Source organism: Pelmatolapia mariae, linkage group LG7 (assembly GCF_036321145.2).
Source record: "Pelmatolapia mariae isolate MD_Pm_ZW linkage group LG7, Pm_UMD_F_2, whole genome shotgun sequence".
Classification (NCBI taxonomy): Eukaryota; Metazoa; Chordata; class Actinopteri; order Cichliformes; family Cichlidae; genus Pelmatolapia; species Pelmatolapia mariae.
This window is the reverse complement of record NC_086233.1, coordinates 40,328,428-40,345,915: the sequence shown is the minus strand read 5'-3', so window position 1 is coordinate 40,345,915 and position 17,488 is coordinate 40,328,428. Positions and strand designations below refer to the sequence as shown.

The following is a 17,488-nucleotide window of genomic DNA, read 5'->3' as shown; positions in this document are numbered from 1 at the left end:
TGTGTAGTCTTTATAAATAATCAACTTCACTTTGACATCATAATTTTCACTTAATGAAAAGCCTTCTCAATCTCATAACGTCCAAACAGAATTTCAGATTATTATATGCTGAAAGGCTACTGCTTAGATTAACAGATCAGTGAAAGTCTCATTCTAATTTTTAATAACTCTACAGTGTTACACTATAGAAAAGCTTCATAAAGAAAAAAAACATGAATAAAACATAAACAGCTTTCAGTGAAATTATCATTATTAACAATTTGTATATGTATTTCAATAATGTAATTCATTCATTTCTTTACTTAAACCTAGCAGTGATGTTGCCTTGATGCTTGCTCAATCATCCAGGTAAGGAAATCCCAAAAAGTTGATTCTCTTCATCTGGTTGTAGCGTAACAGCAGTTTGAAACACAAAAATACAAATGTGGAAGCAGAGCAACTGAGGATCAAAGTTTTATCCTTTCTCAGCAATGTAAAGCCCCAATCATCCAACATCAGCATGGAGGAGAGGAAGGCTCTCACATCACTTTGTAATGACAATAACATTAACATTAATGTCCTTCTGGCAGACAAGGGTAGGTGCAGTTTTGCAAAACCAGAAAGACTATCATGAGAAAATTATTTCACTGCTCAGTGACAAAAATACTTATGAGCCCCTGAAATGAGACCCATGTCCATCAGTTATTGGGACATTTAAAAGCTGATGTGTACCGTAAACCAGCGCATACAACTCAGTATCTAAGGTTTGACTCATCATCTACTGGAGCACAAACTGGATGTCATCAGGACACTACAACACAGAGCGAACACCATCCCCACAGACTGAGCGGCCAAGAAGGCAGAAGAACGTCATATCAAGAAGGCCCTGAGTAAATCTGGTTATTCCAGGTGGACATTTGTCAAAGCTGGGAAGACACCTAAAGAAAGCTCCAGACGATCATAGAGAGAAGAAGGACAACTGCTGCCTAAGTGAAAACCCTTAGTGATCAATTATGTGTCAGGAGTATCAGAACAGTTAGGACACATTTTTTCTAAACACCGAGTCTCTGTGGCTTTTAAACCCCAAAACCCGCTCCGCCAAAAATTGGTCCACCACAAGGATCGGGTCCCCTGACACAAACAAAGTAATATAGTGTATGCTGTTAAGTGCCAGGAGGATTCCCTTGATTTATACATCGGGGAAACCAAACAACCTCTGTGAAGCGGATGGCACAACACAGAGGAGTTAACCCATCAGGCCAAGACTACGCAGTCTATTTACACCTACAGGCCAGTGGACACTCTTTCAATGATGAGGATGTACACATCCTGGACAGGGAGGAAGGCTGGTTTGAGCGCGGAGTCAAGGAGGCCATTTACATGAAAAAGGAAAGACCATCTCTGAATCAAGGAGGGGGCCTAAGGCCACAATGCTGTTATTGCAGCCATTCCCCAACTCTCTGTGAATGGTACTCATGGCAGTGACCATAGATTAATGGTTTTTGATCAGTGGTTGTTGATCAGTGATCATGGCAATTTGCATATTAATGATCAAGAAACTGACCTCACAGTCCATTGTTCATCAGTGGTGCTAGTTTCAGGCATTGTGCAAAGGTACTGTTTATAAGGGTGGGGAAACCTACAGTCAGCTGAGACTGAAGAAGTCACTTGGATGAGTGATGAAACATTTCTCCAACTAAAAACGCTACGTTATACCAGTTGACAACTTTTACTGTCAGTGTAAATGGAGAATTAATGGAAAGAACTCTAGTACAACTACTTAAAAATTGTACTTTAGCACAGTGCACTCCTTCATTAAATTAGTACAGTGACTCTTCATCCATCCTCTTCTGCCCTTTACAAACCATCAAAACCTCACATGCTCATTTGTTCCTGCGAATACTTGCATGACAAGTGGTTTGCAGCACTGAACAAGCTTTAGTTGTTTTCTTAAGTGAACTGCACTTTTAATGACTTCTTGCTCAAGACTTAAAAAGCACCCATAGTTAGCACGCTACACACAAATAAGTGCCAATGTACATTTGACAAATGTTTCTATAGCTGAATGTAGCTGCAAACTTGAGCAAAAAACTACAAAAAAGAACCTTAAACAGACAATCAGACTTGTATTCAATAGCCATGAGAATACACACCAACAACAGCCAAAAAGCAAAGAATCTGAAATTATAAGCCCCACTGTTAATCTTACACAAGTTGATGCTCGGAGTTCAAATCTCTCAGTTCTGATTCTGTTTATCCCAGAAAAACAGAGGATAGAGGATGGGGCTCTCCCAGCTCCCAGATGTGGCGTTTAGGATTAACTGATGCTGATCCAGCCTGGACTTCTGGAATGAGGTTATTAAATCTCCATTGAGGTCACATGTTGCATGATTGACATTTGCTGGTTTCATTGAGGGCTTGACTGTGTGTTGATTAATGAGGTATATTTTGTTTTCACCAGAAGTGCGATAATGTGCTTAACTTGCAAGTAGTTTTAAGGAAAATCTGGGAATTGTTAAATGTTGAAAAATAATTCAATTCAGTTGCAAAACTATGGAAAGAGAGCCAAATTTCAATAACTGCAGATGATTAAATAAAGCAGTGACATATAAACACACAGAGTGGAAGGAGATGAGAGAAGAAGAAATACTTAAATCGAACCCTGTGGTAAGCTGTGACTAACTTTTGTGTGTGAAGGAGACTCCCCATTTACATGCACACAATGGATGGGATCATTTCTATCAGATAGATATGATTCAAACAACTGCAGTGCAGTTCTTTATTACCAACGTTTTTTTTCTAATCTCTGCAGCAAAATATTGTGGTGAGTGACACTGAGTGCTGCACATAACATCTCGGTCTAGCAGGAACTGTCCACTGTCAGGGGACATAAGATCATTTGGAACTTTTACTGGTGCTGTTTCTGGGCTATGTTGCACTCTAAACCGTTTCCTCTATTCCCTTGCAAAGGATCAGTTAATCATTTAACAACTACTTTTTCAAGAATTCCTGAAATAAAAGGAAAGTTAAGAATTGGTTTATAATTAACTAAGACAAATGGATCAAGTATTGACTTTTTAAGTAGTGATTTAATTACTGCTACCTTAAAGATAGATTCCTGATATTTAAAGTTGAAGCATGAAACTTCTTTGAGCAATCTTTTAGAAATGGGAGAAATCTCAACAGCTCACCTCAGAACTTTAAAAATCTGATTAATTCAACTATACTTTGAAAAGTATTTTCCTTTGATCTGACACGCATACAATTTACACCACACGTTTCACTCTTTTCTGTTATCCTCAGGGAAATTTACACATATAATTCTCCCTTTCCTGCTGAGATTTTTTTCCTCTTTTTCTTACTCTATCTTGCTATGTCAAATGCCAAACTCATGTTTTACTCTGATGTAGAGCAGCACACATGGAGCTGTCATAACTACTCTGGAGATGTTTTTGAAAGTTAACTGTGACCATTTAAAGAAATGGTTACATTTAAACCATGGTTCCATGAAAAACATTAAAGCAATATGAAGATTTTTCTTTTTGTCAACAGATTACATATCTGCTGCAACATCACCTGTTACTTTGTGGACTCCGGATTGTGAAGCCTTGATTTTAGATTTATGGCTGGTGCCATGTTGGCTTTTTTGGAGCCAGAAGCAAGTGCATTTGGAAATGTGTAGAGTCCAATTTGCTAATCATATAAAAGAGAAGAGAAACAACACCTAGTTGACCAGTGTATTATACTGACAAAACCAACTTATAACTACTTTTTTGGTCATTTTTAACATCAAGGAACAGTACCTCAATGTGAAGTACTGCATGGTATCTATTAAGTTACATGTTAATAAAATAAAGATGATACATTTAACATTTAGTAACATTTAGTATTTCTGGCACTGACTATCAAAGCCAGCAAAATTTAAATGTCTGGTTTACTAGTTGCCAGCATAACAGTCTATAGATCCATTTTGAACACTGATTTCCATGATAGCATTATGGTTGTTTTAATGTAGTGTAAGCTCAGAGCCAAAGGATCATGGGCATCCAGTACTGATTTTTAGCCTTGTCCCCGAAGACATTTTTCCACATTCTCAGAAACTTATAATGATATTATGTACTGTAGATGATGAGATATTCAAGGCCAAATTTATCCTTGAATTGTTCCACAAATATGAAGATAATTTCAGAGAAACTTTGTCTCAATAAGATTTTTCTTTTGTATTGAATAATGTTTCTGACCTGCTGCCAATTAACCAAATTAGCTACAAAATATCCCACCAGCTGTAAGTACCACTTATTTTTCCAACCTGTTGTTGTCCTTATCCTAACTTTTTTGAGACATGGTGCCATCAAATTCAGCATGATATATTTTTCATGAAATATTAAAATGGCTTTGTTAATTATTTTATGTTTTCTATGTTTTATTGCGAATAAAATATGGGTTTATACGATTTGGAAAACATTGTGTTCTGTTTTTTATTTATATTTTACACAACGTCCCGACCTTTTTGGAATTGGGGTTGTAGAATTTGAAGAAATAGAAGAAGTAGAATAGCAGACGAGGAATCTTATTATATTTTGGAGTATCAAGCCATTGGCAGCTCACTCAAAGAAAACCTGCAAACAACATGGAGAAAAAAGCTCTGAGGAAGATTTCAACCCAAAAACTTTTTGTTGTGAGGTCATAGCATTAACCATTGTACTACTTTGCCTCCACTGAAACAGAATGAAACTTGTCTTTAAATATTAACTACAGACTGTAAAACCTTAAAATGGGAGCATAAAATAATACTTATTTTATAATATCAGTTCCTGGTATCATAGTATGAATGTATACCTTTTTGGACCTCAGAAAGGTAACACAGTTATCTTTAGGTCCAGTAACTGGCTCTAGGCACCACAGTTGTGTGGACTGTACCTATAGGGACAGAAATTGACCCATATTCCTAAAAATAAGTAATATGTGTGTGTGTGTTTTCTCATCCTAGTAATAATTAATTCCTACCTCTTTTATTTATCTATTTAGTTTAAATTACACTCACATAGTTCCAAGTACTTGAAGTGCTACTATTCAGGACCCTGCATGTGTAAGGTCATGTGCAGACTTTATCATCTACAAGCAGCTGAAGGCAGCTCAGTTTGCTCACTATATCTAACAGAACACTGACTCAGTGCCAGATTTGTCTAATTATATTTTCTGTAATTGGCCTGACTGGAGCATGGAAGGGAGGCCTGCACCATCACGGGGGAAGTCACTGATATGAGGCATGAAGTATATGGATAACACTGCCTCCAGTTCAGCCTCTGTAATGATGTTAGGAACTGAATAGCATATGAAAGCATGTGAATAATAATGCATGAAAGTCTCTTGAGTGTGAGGAACATGCAAGTAAACAAAGGACAAATTTTTATATGTGAGTAGAAAGAGGGTGGAGTAACATTTAGTCCTATTTTAGGGGCTATTTTTATTTTAAAAAGGCTGATCGGCTGCCTGATTATGATTCACATTTAATGTGAGTACAGTGTCATATTATAGGTTAACTGAGTACATTTTTTAGCCTCAGCCGTACATGATCATTTGTAAATGTATTGTGTATTTACTGGAAAACTACATAGTACATTTAAAAAAATATATAATGGGGAAGAGGCTGTGTTTCAGTGCTTCTTCTGTGTGCTGGATGTGGCAGCAGCCTCATTACTTACGTGTCAATTTGACCCATAAACAAGGACCAAGGGTTCTATTACAGGAAGGGAGAGCATGGATGAGAAGACAGTGCAGCAGCCTTGAGTGTAAATGATTATCAGAATCCCTGCGGGAATACATGGCTCATATTAACTTGCTTATTGTTGGGGCACACAGTAAGTACAATGACTCCCTTTTTGTTGATGATAGCGTAATGGACTGACAGGTCAGGCCATCACCGGAGCCTGTGTGCTCTGATGCATTGGTTGGCCAGCAGGGAGACAGGAAAGAAAACAAGAAGAGGGACACAACGAGCCCTGGATCCCATATCCTGGCCATTGCTTCAAACAGGAGAACATGGAAGGTTTAGATAGTGACTCTACAGACAGCGAGAGGAAATGGAAGGAGGAGGAGGTGGGCATGAAGCTCTGGGATCTAGGCCACATCTCTGTCTGATTGTCCCTGAGGGGCTGCCATTAGCTGAACCAGACCTCTGTTCAGTCACCATTCTGGCTGAACTGAACTGTTTTTCTTCTCTCTCTGAGCTCCAGTCTCTCCATTCACCTTGCATCTTCCCTTCATTTTCTCCCTCACACTGTCGCCCTCTGTTTAATCTCTAGCCCGTGGCTCATCAGTGGATGGAGCAGGTGCTTTTACTAAATAGTGAAAGGCTCTAGTCTCTGTGGGTTTTTTTCCCACTCTTATTTTAAGGACTCACTCAGCAAAACTAGCCAGAGAGGAAAGGTATAAATGAATTTAAATCTGAAGGAGAAGAGCGTCCTTGTAAGTGTAATATCCTTAAAGGCCTCTTTCACTAAAAATGGATGAACTTGTGCTCTGACGTTTGTCCTTCATTGTCTACAATGAGCTATTTTGTACAATAAAACTGACGAGGACTATAACTAAAAGGGTAAAATGATGATAAAACATGGGAGCGGGTGCATGAGCATCAGTAGCTACAGAAGTTTAAAACAGTTGCAACACTGGTTATGAGGTAGCTGAAGCTGTATGGCCAATAATGAAAGATAAAGATGATAAGATGAAATCTAAATGTCTTTTTGAGCGTTAGCTTTAGAATGACCACAATACCTGCACAGGGGTAAGAAGGCTGATAGCATTGATTCAATGATTTGTACCCTCCCCAAATACTATAGATAAACAGGAGAAGAATTTTCACGCTGTAACAGTCGCACTAGAAATAGACGGATTTTCATTCAGCAAAGCAACTTTGGATGATTTTAATAAAATAATTCCAGCAAAGACATACTGAAAAGAAACTCTGTGATGAATGACAGAGAATATCTTCACATATATGTAACAGATTGGTTTGCAAGTACTCTCCTTAATATGATGACAGCTGAAACTGAATCCAACTTAAAAACGCTACAACGATTTACAATTTTGAAAAATGTAACATTATATTTGTATCACATCTGTGTACTCTGTTGTGTTCAATGGAGACTTATGTCAGATTTATCTGATAAATAAGTTCTCCATTAGGGATGGGTATCGAACCGGTTCTTGTTGAGAACCGGTTCCCACTGTTTCAATTCCTTGGAATTGTTTGCCATTTTTGCAAACGATTCCCTTATCGATTCCAGTCGCCTCGAATGACGTCACCACGTTGCGGAGCGTCATTTACCTGGCAGGAAACATGGCGGCTCAAACACTCAAAAGTTTGGTCATACTTTACGAGAACGGATGACAACAGGGCAACTTGCAATACTTGCAAAGTAGATATTTCATTTAAGGGAGGAAACACATATGCAAAAGTATTTACTCACAAAACACGCAACAACCTTAAATGAATGTCGTGTTTTTAATTCCGCTCCGGACTCGTGAATCACAACCCAGCAGCAGCGGTAACGTTTGCACGTCCTCTCCCGTTAATGCGGCAGGTAAATAATCAACTAACAGTGCATATTATGTCAGCGCGATCTGCCTTATTACAAAACCTGCCATTACTGTGCATTTAGGTGACCATGATGAGAGAGACAGAGTCTGGCTGGGTCAGATGCTGGCAGTTCTCGCTGCAGTCTACCGGTAGCGTCTCCTTTCAGGCCAGGATAGACGAATGTCACCGAGCAGTGACTAAGTTTGTGGTAAAAGGCTTGCACCCATTTGCCACAGCAGATGCCCCCGATTTTCGGTAAGTGAATGTGTTTAATTGTAGGCAGGGACATTACTGGATATTCTTGTGTAATTGCTACAGAATAATTTATGTTATACTTTGTTATTGCTACAGAAGAATATTTATTATTTTACATTTACAATTTTTTTTCCTGGGGACCCTGTGACACCCCATTGAAGAGGCATAGGCTGTGGATCTCTTAACATCTCACTGTTGGGTTTGTAAGGCCATGTTACTCCTAAATTTCTATCTTGTTCAAAGAGAAGATATAAAACAAAGTTCTAAGCTAATCGACCTTAGTGTTCTCATTTTTTAAAAATAAGAATCGATAAGAGAATCGATAAAGAATCGAATCGTTAAACAGAATCGAAAATGGAATCGGAATCGTGAAAATCTTATCAATTCCCATCCCTATTCTCCATGTCTTCATTAAAAAGTTTGTGTTTAACACAAGAAACATATGAATGTGTTTTGTGATAGCTTCTTTGGTGCTATCATGTAAATGTGTAAAACCACAAATATACTGGATCACATTTTGTCTTTAATAATTAACACCATAAGATCAGATTATGATAAATAAAACTTAAAGTAAAACCTTAAAATCTAAGAGTAAAAATAATAATTTGTTTTTTCTATTTGGTCAAATTCAGGCCGTTTCCTGCACCTAACGCATAAACTAGGGCTGCTCAATTAATCTAATTTTAATCGTGATTACGATCTGGGCTTTCAACGATCATTAAAAATGACTTAGCCGATTATTAGCTCCTCCTCTCGCGCTGCTCCGTGTGGCAAATCGAGCGCACCTCTCTGTGTTTCGAACACGCGTCACAACAATTAAGAGGACCCGAGGGAAGCTCGGAAAGCTCGGAAAGCTAAGCAGAAGTTATTTGGAGAGGAGAGGATAATGGCTGCTGAAGAAAGAATGCCGTTGGTTGAAAAGAGAGGTAAAACGACTTAAGTGGTGTGGAAACATTTTGGGTTCGCGGAGTCAGACGTGGATCAAGTAGACATAGTGTGTAAACTTTGCTACGGTGTCGTAGCTGCACCACAGAACAACACTACAAATTTATTCAATCATTTGAAGACCGCTCACAAAGTGACATACGATCAAACAATGAAGGAACATAGAGAAAAAAACTTTTGACAACAGCTGCTTCATCCTCACAGACTTCCATTCACGCTACCCTGTACAACGCGACTAAATATCCCACCAGCTCCCAGAGACACAAGGAGATAACAAACGCGGTAACGTTTTCCTCGCCAAAGACCACTGCTCAATTAACACAGTGAACAACCAGTATTATGCAGTATTTTGAAGTTCACTAAACATAGATGTTTACATTTTTCATTTATTTTTTATATTGCAAACATTTGCACTGTTATCAGTATTTGCACACTATTTTATATTATTTTTTGACATATTTAAAGCCATTATTCAATACATTGTTATTGTTAAATAAATATCGTAAAATAATCGAGATCTCAATTTCAGTGAAAATAATCGTGATTATCATTTTTGCCATAATCGAGCAGCCCTAGCATAAACATTGGAATTGATATTGCATATATTACGCTATATAAGGTTTTCAATCCTTATAAAGGTGCAGTTACTCTGAGGACCAAAAAATAGACCTAAGGAGTACTTTTGTGTCGATTCTAGATGTAGGGACACACTTTTCCTGAATCCCTCTGAGAATGCACTGCAGCTGCCATACATACATATGTGAAAGACTCACATAACAATATTTGCATGCATAGCTTATAATATTCAAACACAGACATTTCATCTTGCTCACTTTATATCTTTTCAGTGCTCAATAATTTGGCTGAAATCTATGACTGATGACTGATTTATATTTTTATTTTTATTGTTGTAGAAAAAGACTTACAGTTGTCTGCAGTAAAGCATTTAAATCCAAAGTTTTCCAACTTCATTGTGAAAAAGAGTTATAGCTAATGTTAAGATGTCCCGTTATTAGACATCGTAAGTACTATGGTTAAATGTAAAAAAGGGGAACACTGGTAAATGCGAAATTTTTGCAGTAGAGACATGTAAATAAATGTCATGCAGAACTGCCAACAGGACCATCTTACTTATTATAATTTTCTTTGTATTTTTTGCATTTAGATCATGGCAGAAACATTTTTGCCTTCGCAGCAAGTATATTTATTGTTTACATTGTTTACATATTCATATGCCAAAAAGAGATTAAACTGAGTCTCTGTAACAAATTCCTTAATGTGAGAATGTGTCGCCCTCTGCTGGATTACAAGTAGGTTTCAGTGAATTTTCAGCCATACATATCATACAAGCGCCTCTAAACTCTAATAATTTATAATATCATAATTAGAAAGTGTTGCCCCCTTTCTGATTCCACTCAAAGTATCAAGAAATTGTTTTTTCTTCTTCCTTTTAATTTTTAAAATTCTTTGTGTAACAGCTTACAATCATTCAGCCATACACCCTGCTCAGAGGCCTTTCCCACTGTTCGGGAAACAGGGTCATAAAAGAAAGCAGCATAGCTGCCTCAGAGAAGGAAGTTGACAGATTATTTTTCAGTCTTTGAGCTTTCTGTGAGGTGTTTTGAACTCCAGTTTCTCCCATAGCCCGAAGACATATACCTCAATTGTAAATACAAAACAGGTACCTTGAAAAGCATAAAATGATCTTTAGAGTTCTTTCACTGAATTTGTGATTTCTAATTAAATTTGATAATCAATACCATCCATTCATCCATTCACTTCCGCTTATCCTTTTCAGGGTCGCGGGGGGCGCTGGAGCCTATCCCAGCTGGCATAGGACGAGAGGCGGGGTACACCCTGGACTGGTCACCTGTCTGTCGCAGGGCTAACACACAGGGACAGACAACCATTTGCACTCACATTCCCTCGCGCATTCACACCTATGGGCAATTTGGATTAATCAATTAACCTATCTCCACAAACTGCATGTCAATACCCTACTGGAAAATTGACACAAATTTGGGTTCTAAGATGATGAAGATTTTAAGGGGAGTGACAAAAAGAGGAAATGCAATGTACAGGAGACAGACTATCAAAATAAGACAGGTAGAAACCCAACTCAGAAACACCTACGACAGTGACAAAGATTTGATAACAAGAAACATAAACATGCTAAGAAGTCCAGACTAATTAAAACCAGAACACGAGTGAACTCCAAACAGAATAATGAATCTAACAGAACTCAGAATGTGAGAGTCATTATTGAAACAATAACCAAAGTCGACTATAGTCATTGAGACTTGGACCTAGGTATCGAGTTTTGTGGATTTGTGTTTAGTTTTTGTATTTTACTAATAATGCAAGTTTAGGATCTTAAACATTATTTAAGTGTGAATATTAGTGCACTTAAGATGCTGATCCATTATTCAGCTCTAAGCAGCCTCTCTTTTTACCTTTAAAGAAGCGTCAGCAGCTAATTTGAGAGTTAACCTCCAGTCACATCTGCTGCTCGCACATATGTGTTTTAACTTAGTGTATGTTTCAAGGACACACACACTGGGTTGAAGTTGAGGGTAACCCTGAACATGTTATGGGACATTATTCAGGCTTTGAAATGCAGTTTTAGTGCTGTCCTTTGTCCCACACCGCTCTGTCACCTCCATGTAAATCCCAAGCTGGCCTGTTAAGGCATAGAAAAAGCCAGTTGTATTTCAAAATTGTCCCAAGTGTTTCCGTTAATGAAAATTGTGGGTTTAATGGATTAGTCTTTGTATGAAAACAAATAAAACGGAACATCAAATGTCATTCTAAACCAACGAAAGTCTTTAGAGAAGAACTAGAGTTAACGTCAGGCAAAAAACAAACGTTATCAGCTGACACTTACACCACATATACTGAATAAGTTAGGTCAGTGATTCTCTGCAGCTCCGTAAACAGTTCCTGTGAATGATATGAGGTATAAACACACCTGCAACAAGCGATAAGATTGCTTTACCTTGAACCAACGTGCTTGTTCCCAAAGGAAGCAGCAGGTGGGTTAAGCTTTCTCTGAGGTTAGTGCCACCATTTAAAAAGTAAAATTGTCCATAAACCAGTTTACCTATGAATGCTCACATTAACCAGTGGCTGCTTTTTGCATTTACCCGTTATCCCTGTAATATTCATTTATGTCCTGTTTGTCATTCAGATGAATTAATTATTTGCTAACACACCAGGCAGCTTAAATGCTGCTTAATGTTTCTTTAAGTCAAAGGGAAAAAAGGTGTTATTGTCAGATATAGATTTTACTGTATTTGTCTGTGTTGGAAAGCATTTCATTTCATTTTTCTGTTTTTTTGTACCTTTCATAGTTTTATTTTGATAGTTTTTAGTGCCATTATACATGTTATACTGATCAGGAAACATATGAAGTTTCACAGGAGAGAAAACCCATATGCAGAAAATGGTCTAAAGAAAAAAAGGTGAACCTTTAATGGTTGATATAAAAATAACAGAGATACAAATGGTCTAAAGTGCTAGAAAAAAGGAACCGGAATCCAGGCAAGATACAAAAACCATGACAGAGCCAACAGATGAAGTGACAGCTGAAAAGGGGAGAAGCAAGGCCATATCCACACAGCCTGATCAAACCAGTAAAAACCAATGAAACAAATATGAACGGGCTAGACAGTCACAAAGGAAGGAAAGTAACTAGAGACACAAAGAAAGCAATAACAAAATAAAATGTCATGGGATTTAAACAATCACTCTTAAAGATAAAACACACACACAGAGGTGCTTTATTGGAGGTTTATTGAATTATTTTAAAATGTTTATTTTGTTGATCAAGTGACTGTTCAATGATGATGATGATATTTTTCAAAGAAGAGTTGGATTGTTTGCATCATGCTGGTCATCTGTCTGATAGAAAAACATTAAGATTTATTATGAGAAATTCACTACATTTTCAACAATGCAGTGTGAGGAATAGTATACTATGAACTTAGGATAATAACCTGAGATTGTTCAGCATCCATACAGCCTGTTGAGCCTGAGGATGTCCATCTGACTCATCTCAGTGGCATATCCAAACTCGACATTGGCATCAGGGATAGCCACCAAAGTGGGCTGGTTGTTCTTGGAGAAGGCGTACCTGAAAACACAGGGTGTGTTTTTTTCCAAGGGAAATTACTGAAAGCTATTACGCCTGCTGTATAATAAATATTTGCCAAATTGACTATGAAATTTTACCAAGCCAGAATAAACGATAAAATATCAAATAGAGAGTACAAAAATATTTAAGAAATACACAATCCCAAAGAAAAAAGCAAGAGAGAACAATATGAAAAATTCTGATTCATATTCATTCAATTTTCATTGCACTTTAACACCTGTTCGAACATCTTTCATCATTTCGGCAGCCACAGCTGTAACATGGAGCTGCTGGTATTGATACCTACTTGTGGTAATGCATAACAGAGCCATAGTCATAGGGGGTTCCCTGGTTCAAAGTGTTGATTTTGTCAAAGTTGTGCTCCTTTCCTAGAGACAGAAATATCATGAGCCCCATTATTCATTCTTTATCTTGTTTCTGTGGCTTCAGTCCACTCTACATTTCTATGAGTGCTCAGATAGTTCGGCATTTTATGATGTATTGCATTTTGCTTTCTTGTAAAGCACTATGAAGGTTTGTGTGCTCGTCGATTTCAATACTGGTTTAGCTCACGTGAAATAAGTGGGTTATAGTGGGTTAATGATGATTGACAGACATGTTGGTATTATGAATTTGCTTCTTGTCCGTCGACATTGTTTGTGCAAAGCTAAGCAAAGCCTGAAGTACAGAATAGCTGTGACAGCTGTAGCTGTCTTTGCATTCAACCTTTGGTTAAAAAAAAAAAAAAAGCCAATCAGCACATTTTCCAAAATGCCCAAGTAATCCTATATTTTGTGCCAGTAAATATTTTCTTTCTGTATTGTATTTATATTGTTGTCATGGATAGTGAAAAGTGAAAACAGACAAACCCGCAGTGATGTTCTCCCACAAAACGCGGATGTGTTGGTCGCGGTCAGAACGTGTCTGCTCGTGATTGAAACCCAGAGCATGGAGCACCTCATGCTGGACAGTGTCGTGGTAAACACAGCCTGATTGCTGCAGGGACAGTTCCTGCGCATTGTAACGACGGCCGATGTAGGAGTAGCACCTACAAAGGTACAAAATAAATCTTGTTACAAAAGCTGCAAAAATGTCTTCTTTTTTTCACATCTGTAACTGCACAAACTTTTTTCGAAATATGTTTCATGTTAACACAACAGGGAATAGTTAACCAATTCTGCAAGTATTAAAACAACATTTTAAAACAAAAAGAAACATTTTGTATGGATGGAAACGGAATTTTGGGGGACTGCAGTAAACTTTGCTGTTATGAAGCTTTTCTTTTTTTTACTCGTTCTGATTGGTTGGAAAGTGAAAACTTTGGCCTGGATTAATCGATCCAAAGTCTCCGCTGCATGATTTAGTAGTTACATTTAGTCTTATGCGCATACTATCTTAAATCCTTAACTAATCCTTAAATGAACAAAAAATAGTGCTGTTAGTGAACATATTAAAATTAAATACAGGTTTTCTTAGACAGATTGGGCAAAGAAAGAACGTGTTTTGCTCATGTTTACCCATTAAGACTCTGGATATTCAAGTAGTCTCTCTCGTTTGTGCGTCTGATTAAACGGATACAAGAAAAAGAATCGAAGGACTGCAGCGCACGCTCGATGACTGCCACCTCACGAGAGGCTGGAAAAATGGAAAACACATTTTAATCCACCACTAGACCAACATGATCCTGTGATATTTTGCAGGAAAAATATGTGCAGTGCAACGCACCATGTTCCTTCAGATAAGTGCAGAGAATAGCATTCATAGATGAGTTTACTCCTTACTGTACACGCTGGAAAGGGTGTAGGGCACGTAGACACGTCCATCAGCGGACTTGGGCCACATGCAGCCAGAAGCGGTGCAGGGGTCAGCGTTTCTCTCCGCCTCAGAGCCATATGCGATATCATCCACTATGTAGGGTTCATCAGGAGAACGGACTGCAGCAAACACATTGATCAGTTCAACTGTCTGATTCACTCTTACATCATTCTCCCTTTTTACTGAGATCTAAAATATTTGTGATAGTCCAAAGGATCTGAGTACCATAAAAGACACTGAGATTCTGAGAAAAGGGGAGGGAGGAGAAAAGAGGGTTAAACTTTTTTATGGCTTTAAAAATTCTCACCAATATCTCTATTGGCTCTCTCAATTCGCTCTGAAGTTGACAGAACCTTAGCACCCTGCACAAAAAGGAATGAAGAAGTGCTGTTGGCATACTGATGATCTACCGGCAAGGATTATAGAAGTAAATAATTATTTGATAAACGTTTTTATACTTCATTTTAAAAAGAATGTTTTACAATTAAAGGATGGATTCACTGTCAGTAAATTTGTCTTAAAGCAATAGTCAGATAGATGCAAGTAATTATTCCTCCCTTTCATACTGGCCAAACGACGTGATCTTAATGAGCTCTTAATGGAAGTGACTGAAAACCACAGTTGTCAGTTGTGATATATTGTATTACATGTGACTCTAATATATTGCATCACCAGTCTTAAAAATATACCAAACATGTTCCAAAATTAGCCTTTTGTGCAAAACAACGTCAGAAAAGCTCTTCAGAGGAGAAGCACATCAAGTGGGAATCTGCAATATTTTCGTAAAGAAGAAAACTAAAGAACAATGGTAAACTTACAGATTCCAGAATTTTCCAGGAGTTATTTACAGACAAAAAGGAGAGAGAAAGAGGGAAAAATGAAATTTGTTCCACATTAATTCCACCAAATCAGTCAAGATGTGCTAGAAAAGGAGAATTCCTTACCTCACTTTCAGCCCAGACAGAGATTGCCAAAAGGGCCACAAGGCCTAGAACACACCTAACCCCAACCATGTCAACAAAATATCTGCAATAATGATACAAAACATATTTACCCAGTTATTCCAGTTCTTCGAAATTCAGTTTAGACGAGGATTCTGAAAGCAGAACTAAGGAGAATTTATTGGTGATACTTACAGCTATCCCTGAAGTGACAGAAACGCATCATAATGAAATGTGGTTGAACATAACTTTATAAAGCCAACTGCACCGGAACAAAAAAGTCCTTTTATGGACATTTTGGAGGAGAAGAGGGGAGTGAAAAGCCCAAGATAAATACATGTCACCTTGATGCCATGTTGTGTATCCCCACGATCCCTTGATAAGACCGGTTCATCGTAAACTTGTACAAAGTTTGTTTCTTAACCAGTCTTGTGTTGCCTTTCTTCTTTTCAGTCAGTTAACACAGCTGAAATAAAATCATTGTAGATATGTGGGATTTATTGTGAATAGGCACAAAATTGTGATAGAAAACCTAAAACAGCATGATACAGAATCTCTGAGAATTTCTTTGCATTGTACTCCAGAAACTTTCTCAAAGTGAATATGAACAAATTGTTTCTGAAAAACTTCAGGAGGATGCCCAAATCTGCGACTTTACATGCCCCTCACAGTGTTCAAATAAAATAAAATAAACAAAATACTTGGAAATGCAACAGATCATTTCACCAAAACTTGCATAGTCTGGATTATAAAATCAAGGTTACTGTAAGATTGCAATAACAACATAAAGTAATAGATTGTGATGCACCATTTTCATTTAAACTGGATGGATTTTAGAGAAAAACATCTTTTTTTAATATAAATTTCTTCTGGAACCTGTGAGTACAGACAACAACCTAAAAAATAATCCTGAATTTTTAAAATGTACAAGATATTTATATGACCCAAGATGTCAGTTTCATCTTTAATTTATTTTTCCTGGAGTGGAAAAGGTGTCTAAAACTTAACAAATTAAGCAGATTTGTAATGAAAAAAATAGTAATTGTTATAAAAACACTTCATTCACCCATTTTTTAAAAAGCATTTTTCTTTATACATTTTTGTAGCAGTTCCAAAGTAAATACAGTTGTAGCTGGGGTATACTGTAATAAAGCAATTTTTATAGAAAAATCACAGATTTATCAACATCACCTTAAAATGAAACTTTAAGGCACAAAATCATTTTATATTTGTGTATAGACTGGAACATATTTGTAAGTAGTCAAATTTTTTTAAGTCTCTTGAGACAAATTTCTCTCCATAGTGAACCATCTGGAATGGCGTTTCCAAATGTTACGGACATTTCCACAAGTTACATGTTTTAAGTGGCAGCTAATTTTAACACGTGTCTAACAGCTCAACAAATATCTGCAAGCAAACAGTTTTTGTTCAGTGTGTCACAAAATGTTTGTGCTACCTAGAGTTTCAGCTGCTTGATTTCCCAGGGAGAGTACAAAAACACTCACGGGTGACAGAACTGATCACTGATATTTAAAGTGGAAATGTAAAAAGGAAATATATAGTTAGGTCCATATATATATATATATTTGAATACTGACACAAGTTTTTTTGTTTTTGTTTTTTTAACCCATTTACTTAAACATATTCCAATTATAGTTACATAGTGGGCATGTGCTTTCATTTGAGGGTATCCACATTCAAATTGGATGAATGTGGATACATGTGCCACCCTCTTTTTAAAGGAACCTAAAGTAATTGGACTATTGACTCAAAGGCTATTTCATGGGCAGGTGTGGGTAATTCCTTCACTGTGTGATTATCAATTAAGTAGATAAAAGGCTT

General features: G+C 37.3%; 1 protein-coding gene across 1 annotated transcript; it reads right to left on the bottom strand.

Moving 5' to 3' along the window:
- Nucleotides 1–12,763: 12,763 nt before the first annotated feature.
- Nucleotides 12,764–15,718, bottom strand: LOC134632268 (high choriolytic enzyme 1-like). The gene is made up of 7 exons (XM_063480929.1): nt 15,650–15,718; nt 15,013–15,058; nt 14,672–14,824; nt 14,408–14,525; nt 13,760–13,938; nt 13,198–13,279; nt 12,764–12,890 (listed from the first exon to the last, which is right to left on the bottom strand). The coding sequence occupies exons 1-7, from the start codon at nt 15,716–15,718 to the stop codon at nt 12,764–12,766; spliced, it is 774 nt and encodes a 257-aa protein (XP_063336999.1).
- Nucleotides 15,719–17,488: the final 1,770 nt, after the last annotated feature.

Bases quoted from the DNA above. Each gene is read 5' to 3' on its own strand.
- LOC134632268 (XM_063480929.1), bottom strand. From the start codon at position 15,718: ATGGTTGGGGTTAGGTGTGTTCTAGGCCTTGTGGCCCTTTTGGCAATC. The intron at 14,526-14,671 runs GTAAGGAGTAAA...CCATTTTTCCAG, and splicing joins CACCCTTTCCAGCGTGTACA to CCTCTCGTGAGGTGGCAGTC. The intron at 13,939-14,407 runs GTAAACATGAGC...GTACCTTTGTAG, and splicing joins AATATCCAGAGTCTTAATGG to GTGCTACTCCTACATCGGCC.